The 26,843-nt window shown below is 56.6% G+C and overlaps 1 protein-coding gene across 1 annotated transcript in view; it reads left to right on the top strand.

The window, feature by feature from the left end:
- Positions 1 to 26,843, top strand: part of LOC119524953 (transient receptor potential cation channel subfamily M member 2-like) — a 53,525-nt gene that overhangs the window by 20,714 nt on the left and 5,968 nt on the right. The window contains 11 exon segments of the mRNA XM_037823688.1: positions 566 to 703; positions 1,834 to 1,963; positions 2,097 to 2,242; positions 2,880 to 2,992; positions 9,649 to 9,862; positions 11,160 to 11,278; positions 12,019 to 12,151; positions 12,517 to 12,688; positions 18,098 to 18,281; positions 23,186 to 23,367; positions 23,691 to 23,823. Coding sequence (XP_037679616.1) covers positions 566 to 703; positions 1,834 to 1,963; positions 2,097 to 2,242; positions 2,880 to 2,992; positions 9,649 to 9,862; positions 11,160 to 11,278; positions 12,019 to 12,151; positions 12,517 to 12,688; positions 18,098 to 18,281; positions 23,186 to 23,367; positions 23,691 to 23,823 — 1,664 coding nt within the window.

The following is a 26,843-nucleotide window of genomic DNA, read 5'->3' on the forward strand; positions in this document are numbered from 1 at the left end:
TGTGTGTGTGTGTGTGTTATATGTGGGGTGTGTTCCCTGCCTCTGGGAAGCCTTCCCAACTCAGTGGGTTCACCCTCTGACCACCCAGGAAGCCGGGTCTCAGGCCGCCCTGTAGGTGAGGTATGACTGGGGCCAAGGTTCCCTCCGCTTGAAGGTGACCCTGGCTGTCCACACAGTAGCTGTCTTCACTGTCTCCTCTGCAGGAGATGCCAAGGCAGGGTCCTAGGGGTCTGTGCCCTCAGGGAGCACCCAGCTGTGCACCTTGGAGCAGCCTGGTGCTAGAATTCTACTTCTTTGATGCATCAGAAGACAGAGCCAGGAAACTTCAAGTGCCTGGCGTGGCCGCGGGTCTAAGGGTGGTGGCGAAGGCCTTAGATGGGTGTTACCACCTGTGTGTTTGTAAGGGGCACTGGTTTGAAAATCTCCAGTGTTCACAGGACCATCTGGGGGTTGGGAAATGCACGTTGTGGGGCCCAGCGTCAGGGAGATCGATTGTAGGAAGGTGTGGGTGGGCTCCCCGGGACACGCTGTGGGGTGGGGGCTCTGACTGTCTGCTGTCCCCCAGGTGCAGGGCGTGAGTCTGCGGTCCCTCTACAAGCGCTCGCCAGGCCAGGCTGCCTTCACCATGGACCCAGTCCGGGACCTTCTCATCTGGGCCGTCGTCCAGAACCGCAGGGAGCTGGCGGAGATCATCTGGGCTCAGGTAAAGGGCCAGGCTCCCTCCAGGCTCATGACGGGAGCCCAGCAGGCAGCAAGCGGAGGGGGTGGGCTCTTGGCCTCGGAGGGGGCAGTGGGTGTTCCTAAAACCAGGAAGGGCCCGGGTGTCAAGGGTTGGGGGCAGAGCATCCTTAGGTCTGGGCAGGAAAAGTCCTTGAGCAGAAGAAGCCAGTCCACTGACCACACTCCCGCAGCTGTGCGCAGGGCCGAGGCCTGCCTGACACCCACGGGGAGGCGTGCCGTCCTCCCCAGCCCCATGTGCCGGGGGTCAGGGGCGGGCTGTGGCCACCCTGTCTGCAGGGCAGCAGTGTCCCCGCCAGAGGGGCCGCTTCTCCTCAGGTGGCCCCGAGGGAATGTTCCTGGCCCTGAGCCCAAGTGGGTGCTGACTCCGAATGTCGGCCAGTCCAGGAGGCGGCTCCTTAAGGCCGCAGCCCGTGAGCAGCTCCCCGCTCCTTCAGAAGCTGTTCGCTCCGGCGTTTTCCTTAAAGTGGATTCTCCTCTCAGAAGGGAGAGTAAAGTTTCCTACAGTTTTCTGCCAATGAGGGCACCTTTTCTCCTGTGTCTGTATCTCCACATCTCTTTCAGGGGTTGTGTTGCCCCCTCAGTGCCACCCACGGAGGGGAGGGGCAGTGCCCACTCTGTCTGGGCTGGTGGAGCTGGGGACCTCTCCCGGGGCCTGGGTCCCGCCCTGGCTTGGCTCACCTGTCCCCACCCCGGCCCCGCCCGCCCCAGCCTTGGGGCTCCTTCCTTGCGAGTTTCTCAGCCCCTTTGGGGCCTGGGGCTGGGAAGGACAGCAGTGCCCCCGAGGCAGGAGTCCCGATCCCAGACAGGGACTCACGTGGGCTGTTCCCGTTTCTTCCCTTGGGGTTGCTCTGCCCGGGGAGCTCTGGGGGTGCCTGCTGGGCTGAGCCTGTGCTGTGGGCAGCCCTGTCCTGGGGGGTGGGGGCAGACCCCTTAGAGGACCGCCCCCGCAGGAAGCTGTGGCACGTCGATTTGGGGTAACTCAGTTGTTCATTTAGCTGTAACTGTCCACGAGCCTGCACTGCCCTGGGGTCCCCTGGGCCGCCTGGGTCTGGCCGGGCCCCCCAGTCCTCAGCGTGGCTCCCGGGTCCCCAGGGCCAGGACAGCATCGCGGCGGCCTTGGCCTGCAGCAAGATCCTGAAGGAGCTGTCCAGGGAGGAGGAGGACACGGACGGCTCGGAGGAGATGCTGGCGCTGGCCGAGGACTTTGAGCTCAGAGCCGTGGGTGAGCGCGGGGCCGGGGGCTCGGGCGGGGACCCCGGGTGGTCAGCCGCCGTTGTCCAGGCCCCTCCCACGCCCAGGCGGTGCTGTCCAGGGGGCTCGGTGACACGACCCACCAGGTCTCCCTCCCCAACCAGGGGTCTTCACCGAGTGCTACCGGAAGGACGAAGAAAGAGCTCAGAAGCTGCTCATCCGTGTGTCCGAGGCCTGGGGGAAGGCCACCTGCCTGCAGCTGGCCCTGCAGGCCAAGGACATGAAGTTCGTGTCCCATGGAGGTGTCCAGGTGACCTTCTGGGTGGCCCCTGGGGGATACAGCCTCCCATCTGCACGGTCTCAGGTGTCTCAGTGGGTCACGTCCTCCAGGCCCGGAAGGTTCCTCCATCCCCAATCTGCAGATGGGAACCTAAAGCCAAAGCAAGGGCCTGGCTAGACATGGCACAGGGTTGCACCTCCACCCGATGCAGGACACCCCTCCCCAGGGCTGAGCGCCGGGCACCCCAGGGGGGTCTCTGCTCCCCAGGTTGGGTCTGGCATACTGCAGGGACCCAACTACAGGGTTTCCCCAGAACGTGGCTTCATGCTGTTGCCCAGTCATGCAGTGAGGGCCACCGTGTCCTGCCCCAGCCCCCCTGACCTGGAGAGGCAGCCCCTGGGAGCCCACTGCTGCAGGCCACAGCCCCCGCCGAGCTGGGTGTCAAAAGATCCAGGCCAGGAAGAGCCGGGCAGGATTTGGGTCAAGAGCCTCGGCGTTGGGCCTGGCCCAGCCTGTCCACCACTGGCCACTGAGGCCCCAGCCTGGCGCCCCCAGCCCCATGGCTGCATGGCTGTGGGGCTCAGGTGGCCCTGTGACTGGGGGAGGGTCCGGGGCTGAGGGGGACATGCATGTGAGCCCCCCCGAGCCCACTGCTGTCTGCCCGCAGGCCTACCTGACCAAGGTGTGGTGGGGCCAGCTCAGCGTGGACAATGGGTGGTGGCGGGTGCTCCTGTGCGTGCTGGCCTGCCCACTGCTCCTCACCAGCTTCGTCTCCTTCAGGTGCGCCTGGGGGGCTGGGGGGCCGGAGGAGCTGGGGCCTGGGCTCGGGACCCTCTCCCAGCACATCTCCCCTCCTGTCAGCTGAATCTCAGACGCTAGAGATGCAGGGTCAGGAAGCAGGAGGGGGACCCTGGGACCGTGAAGCACCCCCAGTGGCCGGGCACACTCAGGCTGTCCCAGGCACCTGTGGTGGCTGTGCAATCTCTGGGGTCCAAGCTCCCCTTTCCCCTGAGCACCCTCTTCTCCCTGAGTGCTCCTCGAGTGCCCCAGTGCCCTGAGCTGCTCCCCGCTCATCCCTGAAGGCAGGTGCTCCCATCCCACCCTGTGCAGACGTCGTCAGGAGGTGGTGAGGCTCGAGGTCCCAGGCTCTGTGCCCGCCACAGCCTCCCCCGCCCATCCCTGCACCCCCCATCCCCAGCCCCGTGCAGGGAGGGCCTTAGAGAGCCACTAGCAGGCCGGCTCCTGAGCAGATGGGGAAACTGAGTCAGGGGGCCCTGCGTGAGTTGGCCCTGGCTGCCCCAAGTGGCAGCTCTGATTTGACCAGCCCCTGCCCTGGCTTCCCTCTGACGCCCCCCACCTTGTGTTTCCCCGGGGCCTGTCGGGTGCTGCCTGGCTCGCCTGGCACCTCTCTTTGGGTCACCCGGCCGGCTGGCAGAGGGCAGAGGCCGCGGGGCCGGGCCCCATGACGGGTCTGTGCCGATGAGCATGTGCCACATTCATGTTGGGGTGCGGTCGCAGTTGATTCGTCTGGGGGGGGGTGGCGGCCGGTTACTAAATCCTAGGCTCTCAGGATTGCTCGGAGGGTACCGGCGGCGGGGGCTCTTTCCCGGAGGCGAGGGCGAGGCGGGGGACTGGGCCCGGTCCCCGGCAATGGCGTGCAAGGTGTGGAGGGCGGCGAGAAGGAACAGGCGGGACACGTTTCTTTGAGGGTGAGGAAGCCAAGAGAGTTTATTAGGGGAGAGTACAAGCTTATATCGGGCGGTTTAGAGGGCGGGGTAGCTGTAGGGGTTAAAGGCTTGGATTGGTTCTGAGAGGGCGCGGAGGTTGTTTGAAAAGGGGCGGGAGTTGCTCCGGTAACGAAGAGGGTGGAGGGTGCGGGTAAGGCACGGGGGGGGGGTTTTCTCCGGCAAGCCCTCCCCAACGGTTGTACTTTGGGGTGAGGAAATGGGGCCTGCATTCGGCTCCACTTTCTCAGGCCCGGGGGGCCGTGGAGGGCGCTACCACCCGTGCCCCACTACCTTTCCTAGGGGCTGATCAGTTCCCCTGGCCCAGGCCCGCCAAGTCGGAACTCGATAACAGTGTCCCGCATTTCCCCCTTTTTTTCTAATTAGAGGAAGAAGCTTACCGGAGAGATCCGCCAAGGGATGAGGGAAAGGGGAGGTGGGGGAAGGGATAGGGGTAGATGGTAGTTAGAGAGGCTGGAGCTCGACGTTGGTGCGGCGCTCGGGCGTTCGAGAGGGGCCTCGCTGCTTGCGGGATGGACGAGGGTGGCGACGCTGCGGAGGGTCAGCTTCTTCAGTGGAGGCAAGTTGTTGATACTGGACTTGCACAAATGATGAAAAGACAGCATTGGCTTGGTTCTTAGCAAGCTGGACAATTCTGCGGATAATGCAGGGCCCTAGGGTGAGAGCTAGAATAATCATTAGTAGGGGGCTGATGAGAGGGAGGAGGTATGGGAGGAGGGGGGTAAAGATGTGGGACCAATAGCTGGTGGCTTCACGGTTTCTTTTGCGTTGTTCTAGTCCCTCTCGGACCTTTTTTAGGCTGTCTTCGGCGAGACCTGTGGAATTGGCATATACACAGCACTCTTCTCCTAGGGCGGCGCAAAGGCCTCCTTCTTTGAGGAGAAGAAGGTCGAGACCTCGGCGGTTTTGGAGCACGACTTCAGAGAGGGAATTGACAGAATTTTTAAGATGGGAAATAGCGTCTTGTAGGTGACGAATATCCTCGTCAACAGCCGCCCGGAGGTGAGTTAGGGCGGAGCCTTGACTGGCTAATGCAGCGATTCCGGTGCCAGCGCCTGCAAGACCTAGGAGGGAGGCAATCGTGAGGACGGTGATGGGCTCTCGCTTTTGCAGTGGGGCAGGAGCTGCAGTTCTTTCCAGGCGGAGGAAGAAGTCTTCCTCGCTGTGGTATAGGACCCTGGGGATAAGGACAATTAGGAGGCAAGTTTCATGAGTTGTATTGAGGGTCTGCACGTTAAGGCAGGGGGTAAGTCCTGTAGAGGAGCAGAGCCATTGGGAGGAGTTGTGAGGAATAAGAAACTTGGCAGAGCTGCTGGGAGATGAGTAGTTGGCACAGGCTGTGAGGTTGGGAGAGTTACTTGAGCGAGGGCGGATGCACTTTCCTGTAAAGGAGACTGAATGAAAGGTTAGGGGGACGGCTGAGGTATTCCAATTGCATTCCGAGGGGTTGTCTTCTGCATTTTCTGAAAAGGAGAGGTTGGAGGCGACGGGCTCATACAGTGAGGAAGAGGTGGAGAGGCAAAGCCAACAAGAGGAGGTAAGATTGGGATAGGAGACATTTAGTGAGGTGAAGGTTGCTTGGATAAGGCTGAAGAGGGGAGAGGAGTAATGAGAGGGGGGTAGAAAAGGTTGGGGTGGTGGGGTTGGCGATGCGTTGTTTGCAGCTGAGGTGCGGCTGGTTGGAGCTGAGGTGCGGCTGGAGGGCTGTGGATAAAGGGGGTTAAGGACCTGGTTGGGACCGATGCCAGAGGGTGTTTTTAATGCAGTATTTTGGCATGGTTGGTTTGCAGCCTCCTTTTTTATGAGAATAAGTGATTCTCGGTCGGCTCCTTTCTCATAGATTCTGAAGCCCCAAGTTTGACCGAGTAACCAGGAGGGATCAGTGGGGAGCTGCACTGTAAGATTAAGATGTGTGCAGGATCCCTCACTTTCTTGGCCGAGCCAGTTAACAGTAGGGAGTTTGTACCCTGGAGGGGCCCACCTTAAGGTAAGGTATTGATTAGGAACAGGAGGCTTCCAATTAGTGGCTAATGTTTCACACCCCCAGTATGCACAGTAGTACTTGTTGGGGGAATTGCAGTACGATTTTTCAGGATTTGAGGATGGGCACATGTAATATTGGGCCTGGGGATCACTTACCTTTCGAGCGCAGGTTTCTTCGACTCTGGAGACAAAGGTGGCGAAAGGCTCACTCGGCTCCTGGAAGAGCTTGGTGAATTTATTAGGCCGACAGGCGGAACAGTTGGCAAACGCTCGCAAGGTAATTCCCCGAAGGATAGGCCAAAAGGTGGCAGGTGCATTAATATAGGCAGATGCATTTATAAACGCTCCCGTGCCCAAGTAAGCTTCGGGGTGATGATAGACTCCAGTGGCTGCGTCTTGCTCGCTTTGCCTAGCTGCTTCCGCCTGGAAGTGAGCACGCCAATCAACAAACTGGCCGGGGTTAAGAATGGTACGGGCAAGCGAGGCCCAGTCTTGGGGGAGGCAAAAGTCCATGGCGATATCCTGTAGTAATTGGGAAGCATATGGGCTACCTAACCCGTCTTCCTTGACGGCCCTGCGAAGCTGCTTGATAGTATCTGAGTCAATGCGATACCAGTCGTACGGTTTCTGTGGTGTGGGGGTAAGGTTAAGAGGAAAGCAGCGAAAAGCACGAGAGAAAGGAGGACGCGCTTGCAGAGGGCCTGGCACGGGAGTGGGGGTAGGGGGAGCGTTGTCCCAAGGGTTGCCTTGAGGTGTAGAAGGCAGCCAGGGGTTGTTAGTCGGCAGGGTGGGAGGAGTGGCGGCAGCTGCCGGTAGCTGCTCCGAGGGGGAGCTCGCCGAAGGGGGAGGCGGAAGTGGGAGGCCCCAATCGTCGCAAGATGGCGGCGCGGTGGGAGTGGCTAAGGCATAAGATGGCGGACTAGCCCCGTCCTGTGAAAGGGCGGGGCCTAAGGCATAAGATGGTGGACTAACTCCGCCCTGTGAAAGGGCGGGGTAAAGCACATGCGGTTTCCGGCCTGGCTTAGGGCTGACGTCATCATTAGAGCACTTCCTCCCCTCAGTGGAAGAAGAAGGAGGAAGTTCGCCATTTTGGAGAGGCTTAGTATTGCTTTGTTTTTGGGGGGCGACTTCGAGCGCGTTGTTAATCTGCTCGACTAAGGATTCTGTGTCCGAATCGTGGTCCACATTAGTATCGCTGTCTGAATCTGTTGACTGGGTTGATAGGGCCTCCTTGGATTTAATGGGGCCTCGATCAGGGGGGAGGGAGCCTTGAAGGCAGGAGCGGACGGTTATTAAGGTGGGGAGCAAGCCGGGAGGGAAGCGCTTGCTCTCATGTTCCATGGCGTTGGTGACCCGATCAATAAGGCGATTATAAGTAACAGGGTCCCAAAGATGGCAAGTGGTGAGCCATGGGTTAAAGGGCAGCAGGAGGTCCCAGTATACTTGTAGCTGCCGGACAGACACCTTACAGCGATGTGTGTCTAGGAGACCCGCCAGAGCGCGAACTTGAGGTGCTTGGCGTGCAGATAGACGATTACCCATAGCGGAGGGGGAAAAAAAAGGGGGGGTTGATTATTGAGTAAAGAAAATGAGGTAGACCGTGGCCGCGAGGCCGAAGGAGACGGCGAGAATAGAAAGCAGGACCCTCTGGTAGCGAGAGCAGTCTGGGGGGGCGGTTGCAAAGAGGCACACGGTGCCAAACAAAGAAACAAAGACACAGAGGACTACAGCAGAGTAATGGAGGGAAAGAGGGAGAGCGTTAGGAGGAATGGGGGTCATAGAAGAAAAGGACGAGAGGCAGCCGGGATAATTGGGGAAGGGAGGAGCGGCTCCGGAGCGGCGAGGGAGAGGCGGCCCCTGACGCGGAGCGGCGAGGGAGAGGCGGCTCCGGGAGCGGCGAGGGAGAGGCGGCCCTTACCTTGCAGGCGAGGAGAAGGGGAGTTGGAGAGGCGTCCGGGCGAGCGGGTTGTTTTACTGGACCGCTGCGTGGAGAGGACCTGCCCCACGTTGGGCGCCAGTTGCGGTCGCAGTTGACTCGTCTGGGGGGGGGGTGGCGGCCGGTTGCTAAATCCTAGGCTCTCAGGATTGCTCGGAGGGTACCGGCGGCGGGGGCTCTTTCCCGGAGGCGAGGGCGAGGCGGGGGACTGGGCCCGGTCCCCGGCGGAGGCGTGCAAGGTGTGGAGGGCGGCGAGAAGGAACAGGCGGGACACGTTTCTTTGAGGGTGAAGAAGCCAAGAGAGTTTATTAGGGGAGAGTACAAGCTTATATCGGGCGGTTTAGAGGGCGGGGTAGCTGTAGGGGTTAAAGGCTTGGATTGGTTCTGAGAGGGCGCGGAGGTTGTTTGAAAAGGGGCGGGAGTTGCTCCGGTAACGAAGAGGGTGGAGGGTGCGGGTAAGGCACGGGGGGGGGTTTTCTCCGGCAAGCCCTCCCCAACGGTTGTACTTTGGGGTGAGGAAATGGGGCCTGCATTCGGCTCCACTTTCTCAGGCCCGGGGGGCCGTGGAGGGCGCTACCACCCGTTGCCCCACTACCTTTCCTAGGGGCTGATCAGTTCCCCTGGCCCAGGCCCGCCAAGTCGGAACTCGATAACAGTGTCCCGCATTGGGGCAGGGTTGTGGTGTCCCTTTCTGCAGAGGGGCCCAGGGTCGCAGCAGGTCACCAACACGAGGGGCCGAGCCCTGGGGTCCTGGGACCCATTGCTCCCTGGGGACGGGGGCAGATGGCCTTGTGCTGCTCCCGGGGCTGCACATCGAGGCCGCGGCTCATTCGCAGCCTGGGCAGGTGTGGCTGCCCCTGGGGACACAGGAAGGGGGACCCCAGGCCAGGCTGGCTTCACACCACCCCAGGCAACCCCAGAGGCTGAGCAAAGTGGGGTGTGGCGCTGGCTCCGCCCACTGAGTGAGGACCCCTTGCCCGCGGAGACCCCTGACTCAGCCCAGTGTCTGTGGAGACCCCTGCCTGGCCCAGCACCCACCAAGCCCCTTCGCACAGCACCGGGTGCCCCATCCGTGCCTGAGTGGGGCTGGGGGGCACTGTGCCTCCAGGGGTGGGGCCGGCAGTGGCAGGGGAGGGGGCTGCAGGATGAAGCGGGACCCCGGGGTGCACCTTCCTAGAGCCCGGGGAGCGCAGGGCTGAGTCAGCCAGCCCCTGCGGCTGCGCCTTTCACCTGCCACCCCAGCCAGCCCCCTTGGAGGCTTGCCTGAGCACCTTGGGACCCCCTGGGATCCCGCGCCCTCCCGTGCCGTCCCCCGCATTGCCATCACCCCAGGTCAGGGGTCCTGGGGTCACCAAGGTCAGGCAGAAGTGCCGTGGGGTGAAGCGTCCCCATGCTGTGCTGTGGGGTCTTGTTGAGGTTCCCCATCTGTCCTGGGGGCTGTCGGGATCCCCGTCCGTCCTGTGAGGTATTGGAGTCCCTTGTCCATCCTGTGGGGTGCTGGGGTCCCCCGTCCTTCCCGTGGGGTATTGGGGTCCCCCGTCCGTCCCGTGGGGTGTCAGGGTCACCTGTCCATCCCGTGGGCTGTCGGGGACCCCCATCCATCCTGTGGGGTGCTGGGGTGCCCCGTCCTTCCCGTGGGGTGCTGGGGTGCCCCATCCTTCCCATGGGGTGTTGGGGTCACCTGTCCATCCCGTGGGCTGTCGGGGACCCCCGTCCGTCCTGTGGGGTGTCAGGGTCCCCGGCCCTCACTGTCTCGCCCCCTTGCCCCGCAGGGACAGGAGGCTGCGGGCGGGGGGCTGCGCGGGCCGCCCGCGCGCCTTCTTCTTGGCGCCCGTGGTGGTCTTCCTGGGGAACGCGCTGGCCTACTCCGCCTTCCTCGGGCTCTTCGCCTACGTGCTCATCGTGGACTTCCAGCCGGTGCCCTCGCGGCGCGAGCTCGTCGTCTACGCCTGGCTCTTCTCGCTGGGGTGCGAGGAGACGCGGCAGGTGGGCGGCCCCCCGGCGTGCCCCCCAGAGGGCTAGGGACCCCCGCCCCGCCCCTCCCCCTTAGCCCTCCCACCCCACCTTCCCCCTCCTCTCCCCTCCCCCCGTCCCTGCCCCCGGTCCTTGGCCCCCTTCCCCCACCCCCACCCCCACCCCCCAGTCCTCGACCCTCCTCCCGACCCCCTGCCCCCCAGAGTTCCAGGGAACCCATCCCTTCCCCCCTGATGTTTAGCCCCCATCCTTGACCCGTGCCAATTAGTCCTCCAGGCCCCGCGCCCCCTGGCTGCCCCTCCTGCCCGCCCTGGGGGACAAGGTAGCCCCAGGGCTTTGGGGAACATGCTGGCCCTGGGGGCAGCCAGCTCACCCACCTCCTCACTGGGGACCCCTGGCCAAGTTCCCGTCCTCACAGAGCTGACGCAGCCCACTGGGGTGGGCAAGACCCCGGGCGGGAGGCGACCTGCCCCCTGCGCCCTCCCCCTCCCCATCCACAAGTGTGCGCTGCCCCTTCGGCTTCTCCTGACCCCTCATCTTCTGCCCCCCCAGGCACTTACATGACTTATGGCCCTTGGGTGGGGTGTCACCTTCCTTCTCTGGGGAGGAGTGTCCCCGACGTGCCCCCCAGTGCAGCACCTGTTGGCGGCAGATGAACATGCACGTGGCTGACCACACCCTGGGGCTGGGGAGGGACAGAGATGGCCTGGCTGGGACTCCCCAGGGGTGAAGGCCGCTCCCAGGCCTGGGGAGCCTGGGGGGGCTGGGGGAGGCACCAGGCGAGAAGTGCAGGGCTGGGGCTGGGCGCGGGGCCATTGCGCTGGCAGCTGTCCTCTCCCCCGGATCCCCTTCTGCTGCTGGGAAGCCCCCACAGGCCTGAGCCCCAGTCCCACTTGTGGCAGCTCCAGGACAAAAAGGGGGCCACCTCCCCCTGGACATCCACCACCTGCACCCTCCAGCTGCCAGGTTGGGGTCTGGTTCAGGAGGACAGCATTTGACCCCCCACCTGGCAGGGCAATAGGGGCTCCCACAGATCCCTATGGGGGTCTCACCCCCCGTCTTGTTGACAGCCTCTTGGGTCCTCTTGGGAAGGCTGGTGGGTGCTGGAGGGCAGGGGGCCTTTACCCACCACTGGTTAGCTCCGAGCGGGTGTGGGGCCTGCTGAGGACCCTGGCCCTGGCCCCGACTCTGGAGTGATGGAAGGGGCATCTTGCCCAGTACCCCCCTGACCAAGCCGTCCCCACAAAGGGGCCCAAGCGCCCATGAGCTGGCCCTGGTGCAGTAACACAAGCTGCCATCTCCCCAGTAGCTCCTGTACAACCCGGACGGCTTTGGGCTGCGGAAGGTGGCGACCCTGTACTTCAGCGACTTCTGGAACAAGCTGGACCTTGGCGCCATCCTGCTCTTCATAGCAGGGCTGACGTGCAGGTGAGCAGCTTGGGTCCCGTGGGCTGTCAGGGAACCCATCCCTTCCCGCCTGATCTTTAGCCCCTATCCTTGACCCGAGCCAGTTAGTCCTCCAGGCCCCGCGCCACTAGCAGGACCCTTGCCCTCTCTCCGCTCGCCCGGCTGGGGGCAGCCCCCACCACTGGGGGACCCTTTGTGAGGTGCAGCTCCCCTGGGTCCCAGTTTGTTGTCTGTCCCATGGGCCTCCCAACGACGGCGTCCTGGCTGCCCTTGGGCTGGTGGAAAGGATCCAGAGCAGGAAATGCTCCCGAGAGTAGCTATAAACTGCAGGACGCTGTCTGCGTGCAAGGGGTGCCCACAGTTACCCCCAGGTGGCCCAGCCTTCCATCCTCGGGTTGCCCCCGGTGTTCACTGCCCGTTAAGGCCACGAGTGTCTATGATGCCAGGGCCTGCTTCCCTGGGACCTGGCCGGGCCTCCTGGGACGTCCACGTGGCTGCCCTGCCTGAGCTGGGCTTCTGGGCCTTTCTAAAGAGGAGCAGGTGCTCTCTGGGGGTGCTGGGAGGGTAGGTCTGCTCCTTGACCTCACACCCGGTTTTTATCATGCCGGGGTCTGGGTCCCACAGAGCCCCTTGCCATTGGGGCTGGACCAGAGACGGGCAGGTGACCCCGGCGGCCAGGCTCGGGCTGCCCGGGTTCCGGGGCCACTGCTGACCACCTGGGTGAGCTGCGCTGAGCGTGTCCCTGCTTCTGTCCCGGGCAGGCTCCTGCCGGCGCTGCTGTACCCCGGCCGCATCATCCTGTCCCTGGACTTCATCGTGTTCTGCCTCCGGCTGATGCACATCTTCACCGTTAGCAGGACGCTGGGGCCCAAGATCATCATGGTGAAGCGGATGGTGAGGGGGACCCCGAGTGGGGCTCGAGGGGAGGGGCTCACAGGCACCCGAGGTTCCTTCGCCCCCGGCCTTGCTCCGGGGCTCCCACCGCATGTCGCCTCTTCTGGGAAGCCCTCCCTGATTCTGCTGCCTGAGTGTCCCAGCTCCTCCCAGTCTCGGGGCTCCTGCGGCTTTCCCCTCCACACCTCCTGGGGTGCCCCGCACTGAGAGGGTGCTCCCTTGTTGGACCAGGGGTTGGGGGTCTGGCCCGAGAGCTCACCTCTGGGCAGCTGCTCGCTCCCCGCGTCTGCCTGGGGGTGGTGGGTGAGCCCTTTGGGCTGGGAGTGTGTGGGGTGGGGTGCAGCCTGCATGTCCTGTCTCTGCAGATGAAGGACATCTTCTTCTTCCTCTTCCTGCTGGTGGTGTGGGTGGTGTCCTTCGGCGTGGCCCAGCAGGCCATCCTCATCCACAACGAGAGCCGTGTGGACTGGATCTTCCGCGGGGTCGTCTACCACTCGTACCTCATGCTCTTCGGGCAGATCCCGGCCTACATCGACGGTGGGAGCCCGGTGGGGGGCCCCGGGACGGAGCCGGGGTGTGGTGCTCGGGGTGGGCTAGAGCGGGGCCCAGGAGGCGGGCGGGGGACGGGGGAGAGGAGCTGAGTGGGGGGAGCCCCCAGGGCGCCCAAGGAGGGGTGGATGGGCGGGGGGCTGTCCCCGCGTGTGGGGCGTTAACTCTCCGTCCCTCCCGCAGCGGGAAGTAGAAGGGGTCTGTGGGGCCCACTTGGGGCGGGGGCGGCAGGAGGCAGCTGAGCCATCCCCCGAGAGATCCGGGGTGGGCCGAGGGGGTGGCCGGGGCGGCTGCTGACAGCGCCTCCCCCTCACATGTCACTGGCACCCCCTCATCCTCTGAGCCCTGCCAGAAATCGGAAGGGGAGAACAACCTTACATAGTGAGGTTTTTGAAACAGCTTTATTAAGACATAATTCACATACCATGACGTTCACCCACATAAAGTGTATAAATCAATGGTTTTTAGTACATTTATAGAATCTAATTTTAGACCATTTTCATCAACCCAAAAGACACCCGGTACCCATTAGCAGTCACCCCCCCTCCCCATCCCTCACCCCTCGACCATCACCAATATTCTGTCTCTAGGTTTGCCTTTTCTGGACATTTCACATAAATGTGGACTTTTGTGACTGATTCTTTCCCTTAGCTTAATGTTTCCAAGGTTCGTCCATGCGAAGAGTGGATCATTAGTACATTATTGTTGATCACCAAATTATATTCCACTCTGTGGACAGACCACATTTTGGTTATCCATTCACCATTCAATGAACATTTGGGTTGTTTACACATTTTGGCTTCCGTGAACATTTATTTAACAGTTTTTGTGTGGACACTTTTCTCTTGGGAGTGATACTTAGGAGCGGAATTGCTGGGTCCCGTGGTGACTCTGTTTAGCTTTCTGGGGCAGTGCTAACTGCTGAACGGTCCTCCACAGCATGGTACCATTTTACATTCCCACCAGCAACGGATGAGGGTTCCAGTCATCCACGTTCTCACCCACATGTGTTAATGTCTGTCTCTTTTAACATAGCCATCTTCTGGGTGTAAAGTGGTTATCTCAGTGGGGTTTTGATTTGCATTATTCTAATGACTAATTATGTTGAGCATCTTTCCATTTGCTTATTGGCCATTGCATATCTTCTTTGGAAAAATATTCGTATCCTTTGCCTGTTTTCTGTTGGACTGTTTTTCTTTTGGTTGTGCAGTTGTAAGAGTTCTTTATATATTCTGGATACCAGTCCCTTTTCATCAATATGTTTTACAAATATTTTCTTTCATTCGGTGGGTTCTCTTTTCACTTTCCTGATGGATGTCCTTGGAAGCACAAAATTTTTAAAAATTGATGAAGTCTAGCTTATCGATCTCTTTTGTCATTTGGCTTTTGGTGTCATATCTAAGAAACCATTGCCAAACCCAAGGTTGCCAGGCTGCTATGCCACATAGCACACAGTGGGTTGACTGAAACAAAAGAAATGTATTGGCTCACAGTTTCAGAAACTAGAAGTCCCAAATCAAGGTATCATCAAGGCTTGCTTTCTTTCCAAAGTCTGTACTATTCCAGTGCTGTCTTGCTAAAACCCTCAAGGTTCCTTGGCTTGAATATCTGCCTCACATCACGTGCGGTGTCTTCTCCTTCCTCCACCTTCTGACTTCTGGGTCCTCTTTATAAGGCTCCCAGTAATCCAAGATTAGGGCCCACCTGCTTCAGTTGGCCACCCCCTAACTAAAAATAACATCCTCAAGAATTCCTGTTTCCAGTGGGTTCACACCCACAGGAATGTGGATTAAGAGTAAGAACATATGCTTATTGGGGTACCTAACTCATTCTACCCCAACAAGACCACAAAAATTGGAACCTATTTTTTCTCCAAAGAGTTTTAGAGCTTTAGCTCTTACTTGTAGCATTTGATCCACATAGAGTTAATTTTCATATCTGGTATGATGTAGAAGTCTAGCCCCATTACTTTGCATGTAGATGGCCAGTGGGTCCAGCACTGTTTGTTGAGGAGATTTTCTTTCTCTGTCAAATGGTCTCGGCACCCTTGTCAAAAATCAGTTGACCAAAGATGTTTGGATTTATTTCTGGACTTCCAGTTCTATTCTGTTGGCCTTGATGTGTTTCCTTGTGCCAGTGTCTTGATGTCTGTTGCTTCACAGTAAGTTTTAAATTGGGGACTGTGAATCCTCCTACTTGATTCTTTTTTGCAAGATTATTTTGGCTATTCTAGGTCCCTGGTAATTCCACATGAATTTTTTTTTATTAAATTCAGTTTTATTGAAATACATTCACACACCATACAATCATCCATGATATACAATCCACTGTCCACAGTATGATAACATAGTTATGCGTTCATCACCACAATCTATCTCTGAACATTTTCCTTACATCAGAAAGAACCAGAACAAGAGTAAAAAATAAAAGTGAAAAAAGAACACCCAAATCATCCCCCCATCCCACCCCATTTGTCCTTTAGTTTTTATCCCCATTCCTCCACTCATCCATACACTAGACAAAGGTCTTCACAATCACACTGTCACCCCTTGTAATCTACATTATTATATAATTGTCTTCAGGAGTCCAGACTACTGGGTTGGAGTTTGGTAGTTTCAGGTATTTACTTCTAGCTATTCCAATACATTAAAGCCTAAGAGGTGTTATCTATATAGTGCATAAGAATGCCCACCAGAGTGACCTCTCGACTCCATTTGGAATCTCTCAGCCACTGAAACTATTTAGTCTCATTTTGCATCCCCCTTTTGGTCAAGCAGATACTCTCAGTCCCACGATGCCAGGTCCACATTCATCCCCGGGAGTCATACTCTGCGCTGCCAGGGAGATTTACACCCCTGGGAGTTGGGTCCCACGTAGGGGGGAGGGCAGCGAGTTCACCTGTCGAGATGGCTCAGTTAGAGAGAGAGAGGGCCACATCTGAGCAACAAAGAGGTACTCAGGGGGAGACTCTTAGGCACTTTTACATACAAGTTTAGACTCTCCTTTGTGGTAATGAGCTTCATAAGGGCAAGTCCCATGCTCGAGGGCTCAGCACATCAAACTGCCAGTCCCAATGTTTTTCCACATGAATTTTTGTAAGCAACTTGTCAATTACTACAAAGAATCCAGCAGGGATTTTGTTAGGGATTGCATTGAACCTGTGGATCAATTTGGGAAGTAATGCCTCTTAATAAAACTAAGTCTTCCAGTTCATGGACATGGGGTGTTTTATCCTTTACTTAACCTTCTTTAATTTCTTTCAACAATATTTTGTAGTTTTGTGAAGTTTTGTACTTCTTTTATTAAATTTACTCCTAAGTATTTGTTTATTTTTTATGCTATTAGGTGAATGTAATTGTTTTAATTTCATTTTTAGATTATTCACTGTGAGTGTATAGAAGTAGCATTAACTTTATTGATTTGTATCCTGTAACCTCGCTGAACTTGTTCAGTAGTTCTAATAGATTTTTAGTGGATTTCTTAGGATTTTCTACATTCAAGATCATGTCATTTGCAAGTACACATAGTTTTACTTATTCCTGTCCCATCTGGATGCTTTTTATTTCCTTTTCTTGCCTGACTGCTGTGACTAGAGCATCTACTACAGTGTTGAATAGAAGTGATGAGAGTGGACACCCTTCCTTGTCTGCTGACTTTTACCATTAAGTATGATGTTTCCTGTAGGTTTTTTGTAAATGTCATTTATCAGGTTGAAGAAGTTCCCTTCTATTACTAGTTTGTTGAGTGTTTTTATTTATTATGGAAGGGTTTTAGATTTTAGATTTTATAAAATGCTTTTTCTGCACCTTTTGAAATGCTCATGTAGTTTTTTATTTTATTAATATAAATATTATTTCATTAATCAATAATTAAATATATTGATTAATTTTCATATGTTGGACCATCCTTGCATTCCTGGGATGAATCTCACTTGGTTATTGTTTAATCCTTTTTATAAGTTGCTGGATTTGGTTTGTTAGTATTTTGTTGAGGATTTTTGTATCAATCGTCATAAAGGATATTGGTCTATAGTTTTCTTTTCCTATGATGTCTTTGTCTGGTTTTGATTAGGGTAATACTGGCTCCATAGGATGAATTAGGAAGTATGTCCTGCTCTGTCTTTTGGAAGAACTTGTGAAGGATTGATGTTAATTCTTCCTTAAACATTTGGCAGAATTCACCAGGGAAACTGTGTGGGCCTGGGCTTTTCTTTGTGTGAAGTTTTAAAATGACTTATTCAATCTTGTTATCTGTTATAGGTATATTCAGATTTTCTCTTTCTTCCTGACACAGTTTTGGTGGTTTGTGGCTTTCTAGGAATTTGTCAATTTCATCTAAGTTATCTAATTTGCTGGCCTGCAGTCGTTTGTATTATTTTCTTAAAATTCTTTTTATTTCTGTAAGGTTAGTAGTATAATGTCCTCTCTTTCATTTCCGTTTAGTAATCTGAGTCTTCTCTCTCTTTTTCTTGGTTAATCTAACCCATGGATTGATCTTTTCAAAGAGTCTAATTTTGTTTTGTTAATTTTCTGTATTGTTTTTCTAGTCTTCTATTTCATCTATCTTCACTTTAATCTTAATTACTTCCTTCCTTTTGCTTGCTTTGGGTTTAGTTTGCTCTTCTTTTTCTAGTTTCCTAAGGTGGGAGGTTAGACTATTGATTTAAGATCTTTTTTTTAACATAGGCATTTGTTGCTATTTTAGTGAGTTTTGTCTTAGAAAATTAGTAATACTTTAAAAAGCATATTTGCTTACACAATAGTGTTCATGGATGAAAACATTTTAAATTTGAGTCAGTACAAAGAAAAATGTTATCCGTTCTCCCACCTTCCAGAGTCAACCACTCAGTGTGTTTCCTTAGGGATTTTTTAGTGCACAAATGAGTCATGTTACATTCTGTTATATAAACTTTGCTTTTCTACAAATGTGGGACTTTATTTTATTTTGTCATCACCTGTCCACTTGTCAATATGTGGCCCCAGGAGCACGTTTCCTGTTTCTTGTGTCAGTTCTCTTTGCATAGTTGTTAACGTGTTTGGTTTTTGTCAGCTCTTTTCCCCGGTGGAGCCCGGGTTGGGGCCTGTGTCTCTGAGGCCCGTCGTGGGGCCTCACCTGGTGCTGGCCCCTGGCTGGGGTCCTGGGGGTCCTGGTTGGAGGGATGGCGAGCGGCATCCTGGTTCCCCGGGTTCCCGGGCAGCCACGCGCCTACCTGCAGGGGATATTCCGGCACAGACAGGTGCCCCGATGGGACGCCCTCGGGCTGAGGTCACCTGATGGGCAGGCGTCCAGGCCCGTGGGGGGACCAGTGACCTTACGGCTGGTCACTCGGAGCGTCCGGAGACACTGCCCAGGTGTGGCCTGCAGTGTCTCTCTTCACCCGCCCCCTCTCCTCGCCAGGAGTGAACTTCAGCCCCGACCAGTGCAGCCCCAACGGCACCGACCCCTACAAGCCCAAGTGCCCCGAGACTGATGCGACGCGGCTCACGCCCGCCTTCCCCGACTGGCTGACGGTCCTCCTGCTCTGCCTCTACCTGCTCTTCACCAACATCCTGCTGCTCAACCTGCTCATCGCCATGTTCAAGTGGGTCCTCGTGGGCGGGGGCGGGGCTGGGACCAAAGGGGGTGGAGTCAGAGGCGGAGAGTGGGCGGGGGCTAGTCTGGGGTGGGGCTAGTGCAGGGGCGGGGCTGGAGGGGGCACGGCTGAGTTGGGCAGAGAGCACTATGGGCGGGGCTGGAGGCAGGGGTAGGCGGGGCTAGTGCACGGGCGTGGCTGAGTGATGGGCAGAGCTATGGGCGGGGCTGGAGGAAGGGGTAGGCGGGGCTTGTGCTGGGCGTAGCTGGGGGCGTGGCCGAGTGAGGACAGAGCTATGGGCGGGGCTGAGGCAGGATGGGCGGGGCTCGTGCAGGGGCGGGGCTGGAGGGGCGCCGTGCCTGAGGACCTGGCCTTCCCAGGGCTGGTGGAGCCTGGGTCCTGGGCTTTTCCATCATGAGGCAAAACACATGGCAGTGTCTTCTCCTTTCTCTTCCTGGTTCTGTGATTTCCTGCTTCTGGTTCTTTCCGTGGCTTTCTCTTTGTACGTCTGAATTTCATTCTGCTTGTAATCCAGCTCAAAGCCCAAGGGGATTCAGTCGGCCACACCTCAATTAAATATCTTCAAAAGGTCCTATTTTCAGTGGGTTTACACCACAGCAGTGGATTCAGATTAAGGACATGTTTTTCTGGGGTCCATAAATTGTCTCACTGCACAGGTATCTGTCGTTACATACATAGTTACCTGGCTATTGCTGCGTGACATACCATCCCGAAACGTGGTGACCGCAAACAGCGATCGTGCCTCATTCCTCATAAGTCTACAGCTGGGTGGATGGTTCTGCTGACCTGCTGGGGCTTGGCCGATTCGGGCTGGGTGCTGCTTGCACCTGACATCAGCTGGCAGGTGGGCCAGGGCTGGGATGGTCGCAGCTGGACAGTCCCTTATCTTCCGGGTGGTGGCAGGGACCCAGGAGAGCCTGGAAGTGGGGTGCGCAGCTGCTGTCCCTGCATCAAGCCTGCCAACTTCCTATTCACCGAAGCCCGTCCCCCAGCCTCAGCGAATGAGGCGGGGGCCACTACCGAGGGGGTGTGAGCCACAGGGCCAGTGGGCAGTTGGCCTGCCCAGCGGGGGGGACAAGACATGCTCAAGGCCTGACCCCTGGGCCTGTGAGTGTGGACCTGTTTGTAAAAAGGACCTTCGAAGATGTCAAGGCCACACTGATTTAGGGGCCTCAATCCGTATGACTGATGTCCCTATCAGCGGAGGAGATTCAGACACAGTGAGTCAGTTGAAGCCAGAGGAGGAGACGGAGAGAGGACACTGTGTGACAAGGCAGGGATGCATCGACAAGCCAGGAACCCCAAGGAGTGCCAGGGAGCGCTGGCCACCCCCAGAAGCTACAGACTGCGGAGAAAGCACGGCCTGCCGACAACTTGATTTTGGATTTCTAGCCTCCAAAATGTGAGCTGATAAATTCGTGTTGTGTAAGTTGACTAATGTGTGGTGTTTTGTGTAGCAGCCCCAGCAAACTGTTCCGGTTTGCTGATGCTGCCATTTTGCAAAATACCAGAAATGGATTAGCTTTTATAGAAGGGGGTTTATTTGGTTACAAAGTTACAGTCTTAAGGCCATAAAGTGTCCAAGGTAACACATCAACAATCGGGTACCTTCACTGGAGGATGGCCAATGGTGTCCGGAAAACCTCTGTTAGATGGGAAGGCACATGGCTGGCGTCTGCTCCAAAGTTCTGGTTTCAAAATGGCTTTCTCCCAGGACATTCCTCTCTAGGCTTCAGCTTCTCTCCAAAATGTCACTCTCAATTGCTCTTGGGGCATTTGTCCTCTCTTAGCTTCTCCGGAGCAAAAGTCTGCTTTCAAAGGCCGTCTCCAAAATGTCTCTGTAAGCTGCAGCTCCTCTCTCAGCTCCTGCGCGTTCTTCAAAGTGTCCCTCTTGGCTGTAGCAAGCTCGCTCCTTCTGTCTGAGCTTATATAGTGCTCCAGTAAACCAATCAAGGCCCACGCTGAATGGGCGGGGCCACACCTCCATGGAAATTATCCAATCAGAGTTATCACCTACAGTTGGGTGGGGCGCATCTCCATGGAAACACTCCATCAAAGAATCATAATCTAATCAACAGTAATGCGTCTGCCCACACAAGATTGCATCAAAGATAATGGTTCTTTGGGGGACATAATACATTCAAACTGGCACACTGGGTGTCCTCTGTCACTTGCTCTTTTTACTCAACAATTTCTCTCAGAGTCCGTTCCGGTTTGCTAAAGCTGCTGGAATGCAGAAGAACAGAAATGGGTTGGCTTTTACAAGGGGGGTTTATTAGTTCACAAATTTATAGTTTTAAGGCCATGAAAATGTCCCAATTAAGGCATGCACAGGACAATACCTTCCCTGAAGAAAGGCCGATGGCATCTGGGGTTCGTCTGTCACATGGGAAGGCACATGGCTGGAGTCTGCTGGGCCTGTCCTAGGTTTAGCTTCCAGTTTCTGTTGCTTTCTCCAGAATGCCTGTGGGCTGCTGTCTTAGCTCCTCTCTGTCAGCTCCTGTGCATCCTTGCTTGATTCTCCCAGGGAGTTTTTCTCTAAGCATCTGGGGGTCCTCTCTCAGCTACTTTGGGGCAACTCTGGGCTTCATCTCTTAGCTTCTTTCCTGGTTCTGATTTCAACAGCTGCCTTCAAAATGTTTCTGGGCATTTTCTCTCTAAGCGTCTCTGAGCTCTCTCCAAAATGTCTCTGCCTTTTATCCCCTCATAGAGGACACCAGTAAACTAATGAAGACCCACCCTGAAGGGCAGAGTCACATCTCCATGGAAACAACCTAATCAAAAGGTCCCACCCACAACAGGTCTGCCCCCATGAGAGAGGATCAAAAGGACATGGCTTTTGAGGGGGACATAACAGATTCAAACCAGCCGGAGTCCTTGCAGTGGAGTGTTGGAAAGGCCGTGCAGTGCTGCCAGGGTTTGCCTCTGCTCTACTGCTCACTAGCTGTGCGTCCTTGGGCACCTCACTGAAGCACTCTGGGCCTCAGTTTCCTCATTTTAAAAACAGAGCTAACAACAGTCCTTTCCCCAGGGATGTTGTGGTGATTAAGCAACACTGGCACACGGGAGGGTCGTTGGTACCCACTGCCTTCTTTCGTTAGCGGCTGCGTGGATCCCATGGCAAGGATGTAATGTCATTTGTTCGTGTGCCAACTGCTCGCCCTGGGGAACGTGCTGTGGCTGCTGGCTGCTCAGGGCTGGCCTCTGCAGCTCCAGATGACCCCCCATCACCCGGAGGCTGGCCCCTGTCCCCACGCCCCTTGGCCTTGCAATCCCTGGGGCCTGTCCCTGCTGCCCCCTCCGTCTACGTCTGAGCCTGTTCTGAGCTGTGGCTTCCTCTGGGCTCATTTCCCTGGACCCCAGCCCAAGTGTGGCCGCTCCTATCTGGTTTCCCACTGGTTCGGGGTTATTTGTCTACACGTCTGTGGGCTGCCGTGGCTCACGGGGTCTCTCCATGTGCGCCGTCCACCTCCTGATCCCTTTGCTCAGCTGTTCGGAAGCAGTGTCCCGCGGGCTTAGAAGAGTCGCTGCGCCTTGCTCCTCACGGACGTCTGTGCTCAGTGGCATCCTGACCCTCTGGAGCCACCGCGTCCGGATCCCTGCGCCCTGCGGACACGTGACCTGATGCGGCAGAAGGGACTTCGCAGATGTGACGCGAGGGACCTCGAGATGGGGGTTATCCTGGATTGTCTGGGTGGGCCTGATGTCAGCACAGGGTCTTAGGAGAGGGGCAGGAGGATGACATGGCACCGACACGGGGCTCACGGTGACACAGTGAGGAGCTGAGAACGCCGGCGGCTCCCGGAGCCGGAAGAGGCCAGAGCCTGGGTTTTTCCTGGGATCTCCAGAAGGAGCCAGCCCTGGCCACACCTGGGCTTTAGCCCAGAGAGACCCAGTTTTCAGACCCAGAACTGTGAGATACTAAATGTGTCTTGTCTTAAGCCGCTGAGTTGGTGGGGAACGCACCCCTGTCTACTTCTTCTCTGGAAATCTCCAGGATGTTCTTAGAATCCTGGGTGTTTGGAAGCATTCAGCCTTATCACAGGGCTTTTAGAATATTGCCTATTTCATTTGTGGAACAAGAAATCCAGAGTTTAGGGTCCGCCCTGGCAGCCCCAGGAGGCAGGTCGTCGTCCTGGCTGCAGGCCCCTGCTCCCGTCACGTCTCCCGGCGGCTGTGGAAACCAGCAGCCCCACTTTGGGGGTGCCAGGATGCTCCCAGAGGCTTAAATTAGATGCCTGGGAAGGAGGGGAAAGGGCCTCACCCAGGAACCAGCGTAAGAAAGGTCCAGGGAGGCAGGAGAAGCCGAGAAACTAAACCCCAGGCATTTGGGACCCGCGTTCCGGCGCTCAAGGAGCCGAGACAGACACCAGGAGCGAGCCCTGGCCGGGGCCGGTGGGAGCGAGGGGGGCTTCCGGTGCTCTGCCCGGCTCACTGCCCCTTCCCCCGTCTCGGTCTGGCTCTGCTGAGCTCCTCTGCAAGGTGACACTTCGGGTGACAGTGCCTTGTCCCTAAGCTTGTGGAAGGCCCCTCTCTTCTGTTTGTCTTCGGCTCAGCTCCAATGGATACCTCCCTTCTAGCAGGAAAGGCCGGGGAGTGTCTCTCTCCTGACCAGTGTCCATTTCTTCTTCCTTAATGAGGTTTATAAAGTCTGAAAGTGTTTGCACCTTCTCTTTTCTCCCCTTGGCTTCCAGGAAGCTCACAATTTTTACACTTCCTGGCCTCATGCTCTTTTCCTGCGTTTATGACTGCCTCTGCATGTAGCATTTTTTGTTTTCAATTGCACAGCATCACAGATTCTTGGGGCGGTGAAATGGGTTATCTGTTGCCAGTAAAAGGACCTACAGCATCTGCTCTTCCCACGTAACTCGTGTTTTCCCCGCTGCCCGCAGCTACACCTTCCAGCAGGTGCAGGAGCACACGGACCAGATCTGGAAGTTCCAGCGCCACGACCTGATCGAGGAGTACCACGGGCGCCCGCCAGCCCCACCACCCCTCATCCTGCTCAGCCACCTGCAGCTCCTGGTCAAGAGGCTCGTCCTGAAAATCCCGGCCAAGAGGCACAAGCAGCTCAGTAAGCGCCTCTCTCCGGGGCCCCCACGCGCCTCCCCCACCGGCTGGGGTGCCGGCAGCGTTTGGGGGGACAGGGCAGCTCGTTGCAGACTCACAGAAGCTTGGAACTCGGACAGGTGGTTCTTATTCAGGAAGCAGGACCACCAGCTCCCCCAGCCCTCGCAGCCCACTCCGGGGGAGGCGGGGGGCTGGATTCCTGCTGCCGCTCGGGAGCCAGACCCTCGGTGGTGGGCCCCGCTGCCCCTTGGCTCAGGGCCTGCGGGCCGGTGCCTCCACCACCTCCCGCTGGAGCTCAGGCCCCTCCGTCTCTCCTCCTTCGGACAGGAAACAAGCTGGAGAAGAACGAGGAGGCCGCCCTTCTCTCCTGGGAGATGTACCTGAAGGAGAATTACCTGCAGAATCTGCAGTTCCAGCTAAAGCAGAGGCCCGAGCAGAAGACCCAAGAGATCAGCGATAGGTGCGTGTCCTGCCGGGGGGGGCCGGGGTGGGGTCCCCTGGGGTGGGAAAGCTCTGCACCTGGGCCTGGGCCCAGCAGTCGTCCTAGGGAGTGCACCATAGGGCCAACAGGAGTGTGAGGGTCCCCCAGGGTCCAGGGAGCTCCCACCTGGGTGACAGGCAGAACCTGCAGGCTGCCTGTGAGAGGTTAGAGGCCCGGAGGCCAGGAGGCTGCCAGGGCAGCCTCGGGTGGGCAGGGGCCAGGCGGAGGCCTGTGGGGGAGTGGGGTCTGGGCAGCTGCGTTTAGGGCTGTTCTGAGGATGGCCCCCTGCCTGGGGAGCCTGGCGGCCTCGGTGTGCTGCAGCCCTTGTTGGGCCGGAGAGCCCAGTCCCGGGGCACTGGCCCGTCTGACATCATCTTCCCCACTCTTGGGCCTCCCTGCCTTGCTTCCTTCCAGAGTGTGAGGTCAGTGTTGGGGAGAAAGATCTTTCTGCTTCTTTCCCTCCACCTGCGGCCCCTCCCCGGCTGGGCACCGGCAGGGTGCAGTGAACCACCTGGTCTCGGCCCGGCCGTCAGCCGGGGTCCCAGCGGGGATTGAGGGCAGGGGCTGCAGGTGCTTCCTGGGGGTCCTGCTGGAGGAGTGCCTCCTGGAGCGGCCAAGCGGGTGGGCTCTGGGTGTCTGCGTGATGTGTGCATCCCTCACCTCGCAGTGCGATGGAGACGGAGGGTCCCCACTGCTCAGAGTGGTCGTGAGGTGCAGGGGGACTGTGCCTGGGAAGCGCTGGGCACAGTGCTGAAACGCGGTCTGCACTCCGTGAGCATCGTTGCTTGGGCGTTGTTTCATTATTGCTGTTGCATGTTAATGAAGCTGCTGCTGATGGAGGTGACGGTGAGTGTTTCGGTCTGCTGAAGCTGCCAGAATGCAGTACACCAGAAGTGGGTAGGTTTTTACAATGGGGGTTTATTAGCTTTCAAATAGACAGTTCTAAGGCCAGGACAATGTCCAAATTAAGGCATCACCAGGAGGATACCTTCTCTGAAGAAAGGCCACCAGCGTCCGGCGTCCCGGACATCTCCGTCACACGGGGAGCACGTGGCCAGCGTCTGCTGTCCCTCCTCTCCCGGGTTTTGTTGCTTTCAGCTTCCAGCTGCTCCGTCTCTCACCTTCTCTGGGTGCTTCTCTGAATTTCACGTCTCTGCTTCTCTGAGCTCTCTGGGCTGTTTCTGTGTGTCCTTTATCCTTTTACAAAGGACTCCAGTAAAAGGATTAAGACCCACTGTGGGGCACGCCTTGATTGAAATAACCTAATGAAGAGGTTCTACACCCTCAGGAATGGATTAAAAGAACATAGCGTTTTTGGGGGTACTTACAGCTTCAAACTCACATGGTGGTGGTGGTGGGCTAGCTGAGGGTCCGAGCCCGATCTAACACTCATGCCAGGTGAGCCAGAGTTTGCTTGAGTCTGCATGGGGACATCCAGCTGAGCCCTGGGTGCTCTCTTTGTTGGAGACAGTCGTGTCTCAGGCAGATGCAGGCCCTGACCTCCCACTTTGGCCAGGGGTCACCTCATCAGAAAACCCTTTCTGCTCTCCAGCTGCTCTGTTCCCATACCCTGCCTTTTCAAACTTCTTTATGCTTGCATGACCTAATGTTGGTTATTCAGTTGTTGGCTGGTTGGTTGGTTGGTTTGTTGTTTGGCCATTTAGTTGGTTGTTTGGCTGATTGGTTGGACAGTCAGTTGGTTTGTTGGATGGTCAGTTGATTGGTTGGTTGGTTGGTTGTTCATTTAGTTGGTTGATTGGTTGGTCAGTTAGTTGGAAGGTCAGCAGGTTGGTTGGTCGTTGGTTGGCTGATTGGTTGGATAGTCAGTCTGTTATTTGGTTGATTGGTTACACAGTCAGCCAGTTGGTTGGTGGTTGGTTGGTTGATTGGTTGGACAGTCAATCAGTTGGTTGGATGGTCAGTTGGTTAGTTGGTTGGTTGGTTGGCTGGCTGGTTGGTCATTCAGTTGGTTGGTTGGTTGATTGTTGGACAGTCGGTTGGTGGTTGGCTGATTGATTGATTGGACAGTCAGTCAGTTGGTTGGATGGTCAGTTGGTTAGTTGGTTATTTGGTTGGTTGGCTGGTCGGTCATTCAGTTGGTTGGTTGGTTGATTGGTTGCTCAGTCACTCGATTGGTTGGTGGTTGGTTGATTGGTTGGACAGTTACTCGGTTGTTTGGTGGTTGGTTGATTGGTTGGATGGTCGCTTGGTTGGTTGGTGGTTTGTTGGTTGAAAGGTCAGCCTGTTGGTTGGTTGGTTGGTTTAATGCCCATCTGCTCTTCTAAGCATGAGTTCCATAAGTGCAGGGACAGAGTCCAATGTTTTCCCCATGGCATCCTCAGACCTAGAAAAGGGTCTAGGAGGCTCTGACTAAAGACCAGGCAATTCTGGAGGGCTGTAGGCCTTGGCCTGACAGAAATGCAGGAGGCTGGGGTCTGTGGTCTCTAAGGCTTGCCTAGCCCTGGCAACTTGTGTTTATCAAGTTGAAGAAGTGCCTGGAGTCTGAGCACCTTCTCTTATCTGCTCTGGCTAAAGAACAGCTTTGATTAATGGCTTTGTTCACTGTCATTTGACCCTGAACATTGAGCATGCTCAGGGCCTGGATGCTGGGGAGGGGTGCTCTGCACGGTCACAGAGAGGTGGCCTCAGCCTGTCAGGGCCCTCGTCAGCAGAGCCCCAGGCCTGGAAGGCTGCAGCAAAACTGCTGAGCGATGCGGCAAGAGCGAGGGTCCTGGTCACTGCAGGGTCTGGAGGCTTTTCTGACCAGGCTTTTTACCTGCATCACCTCATTAACCCTTCAATGCCCTTAAAAGGCAGGTATGGTTTGTTCCTTTAGGAAGGAGGAAACTGAGTCCCAGCACGGGGTAGAAAGTGAGGTAGCTCCGCGGCCAGGCGGGCGAGCAGTGCGGTCTGGATTTGAATGCAGGCCCCAGAGATTTGTCGTGTCCTGCCTGAGGGAAACTAAGTGGGGCCCAAGAAAATCGCTATGGAGGCAAACA

This window comes from Choloepus didactylus (assembly GCF_015220235.1).
Source record: "Choloepus didactylus isolate mChoDid1 chromosome 23 unlocalized genomic scaffold, mChoDid1.pri SUPER_23_unloc10, whole genome shotgun sequence".
NCBI lineage: Eukaryota > Metazoa > Chordata > Mammalia > Pilosa > Megalonychidae > Choloepus > Choloepus didactylus.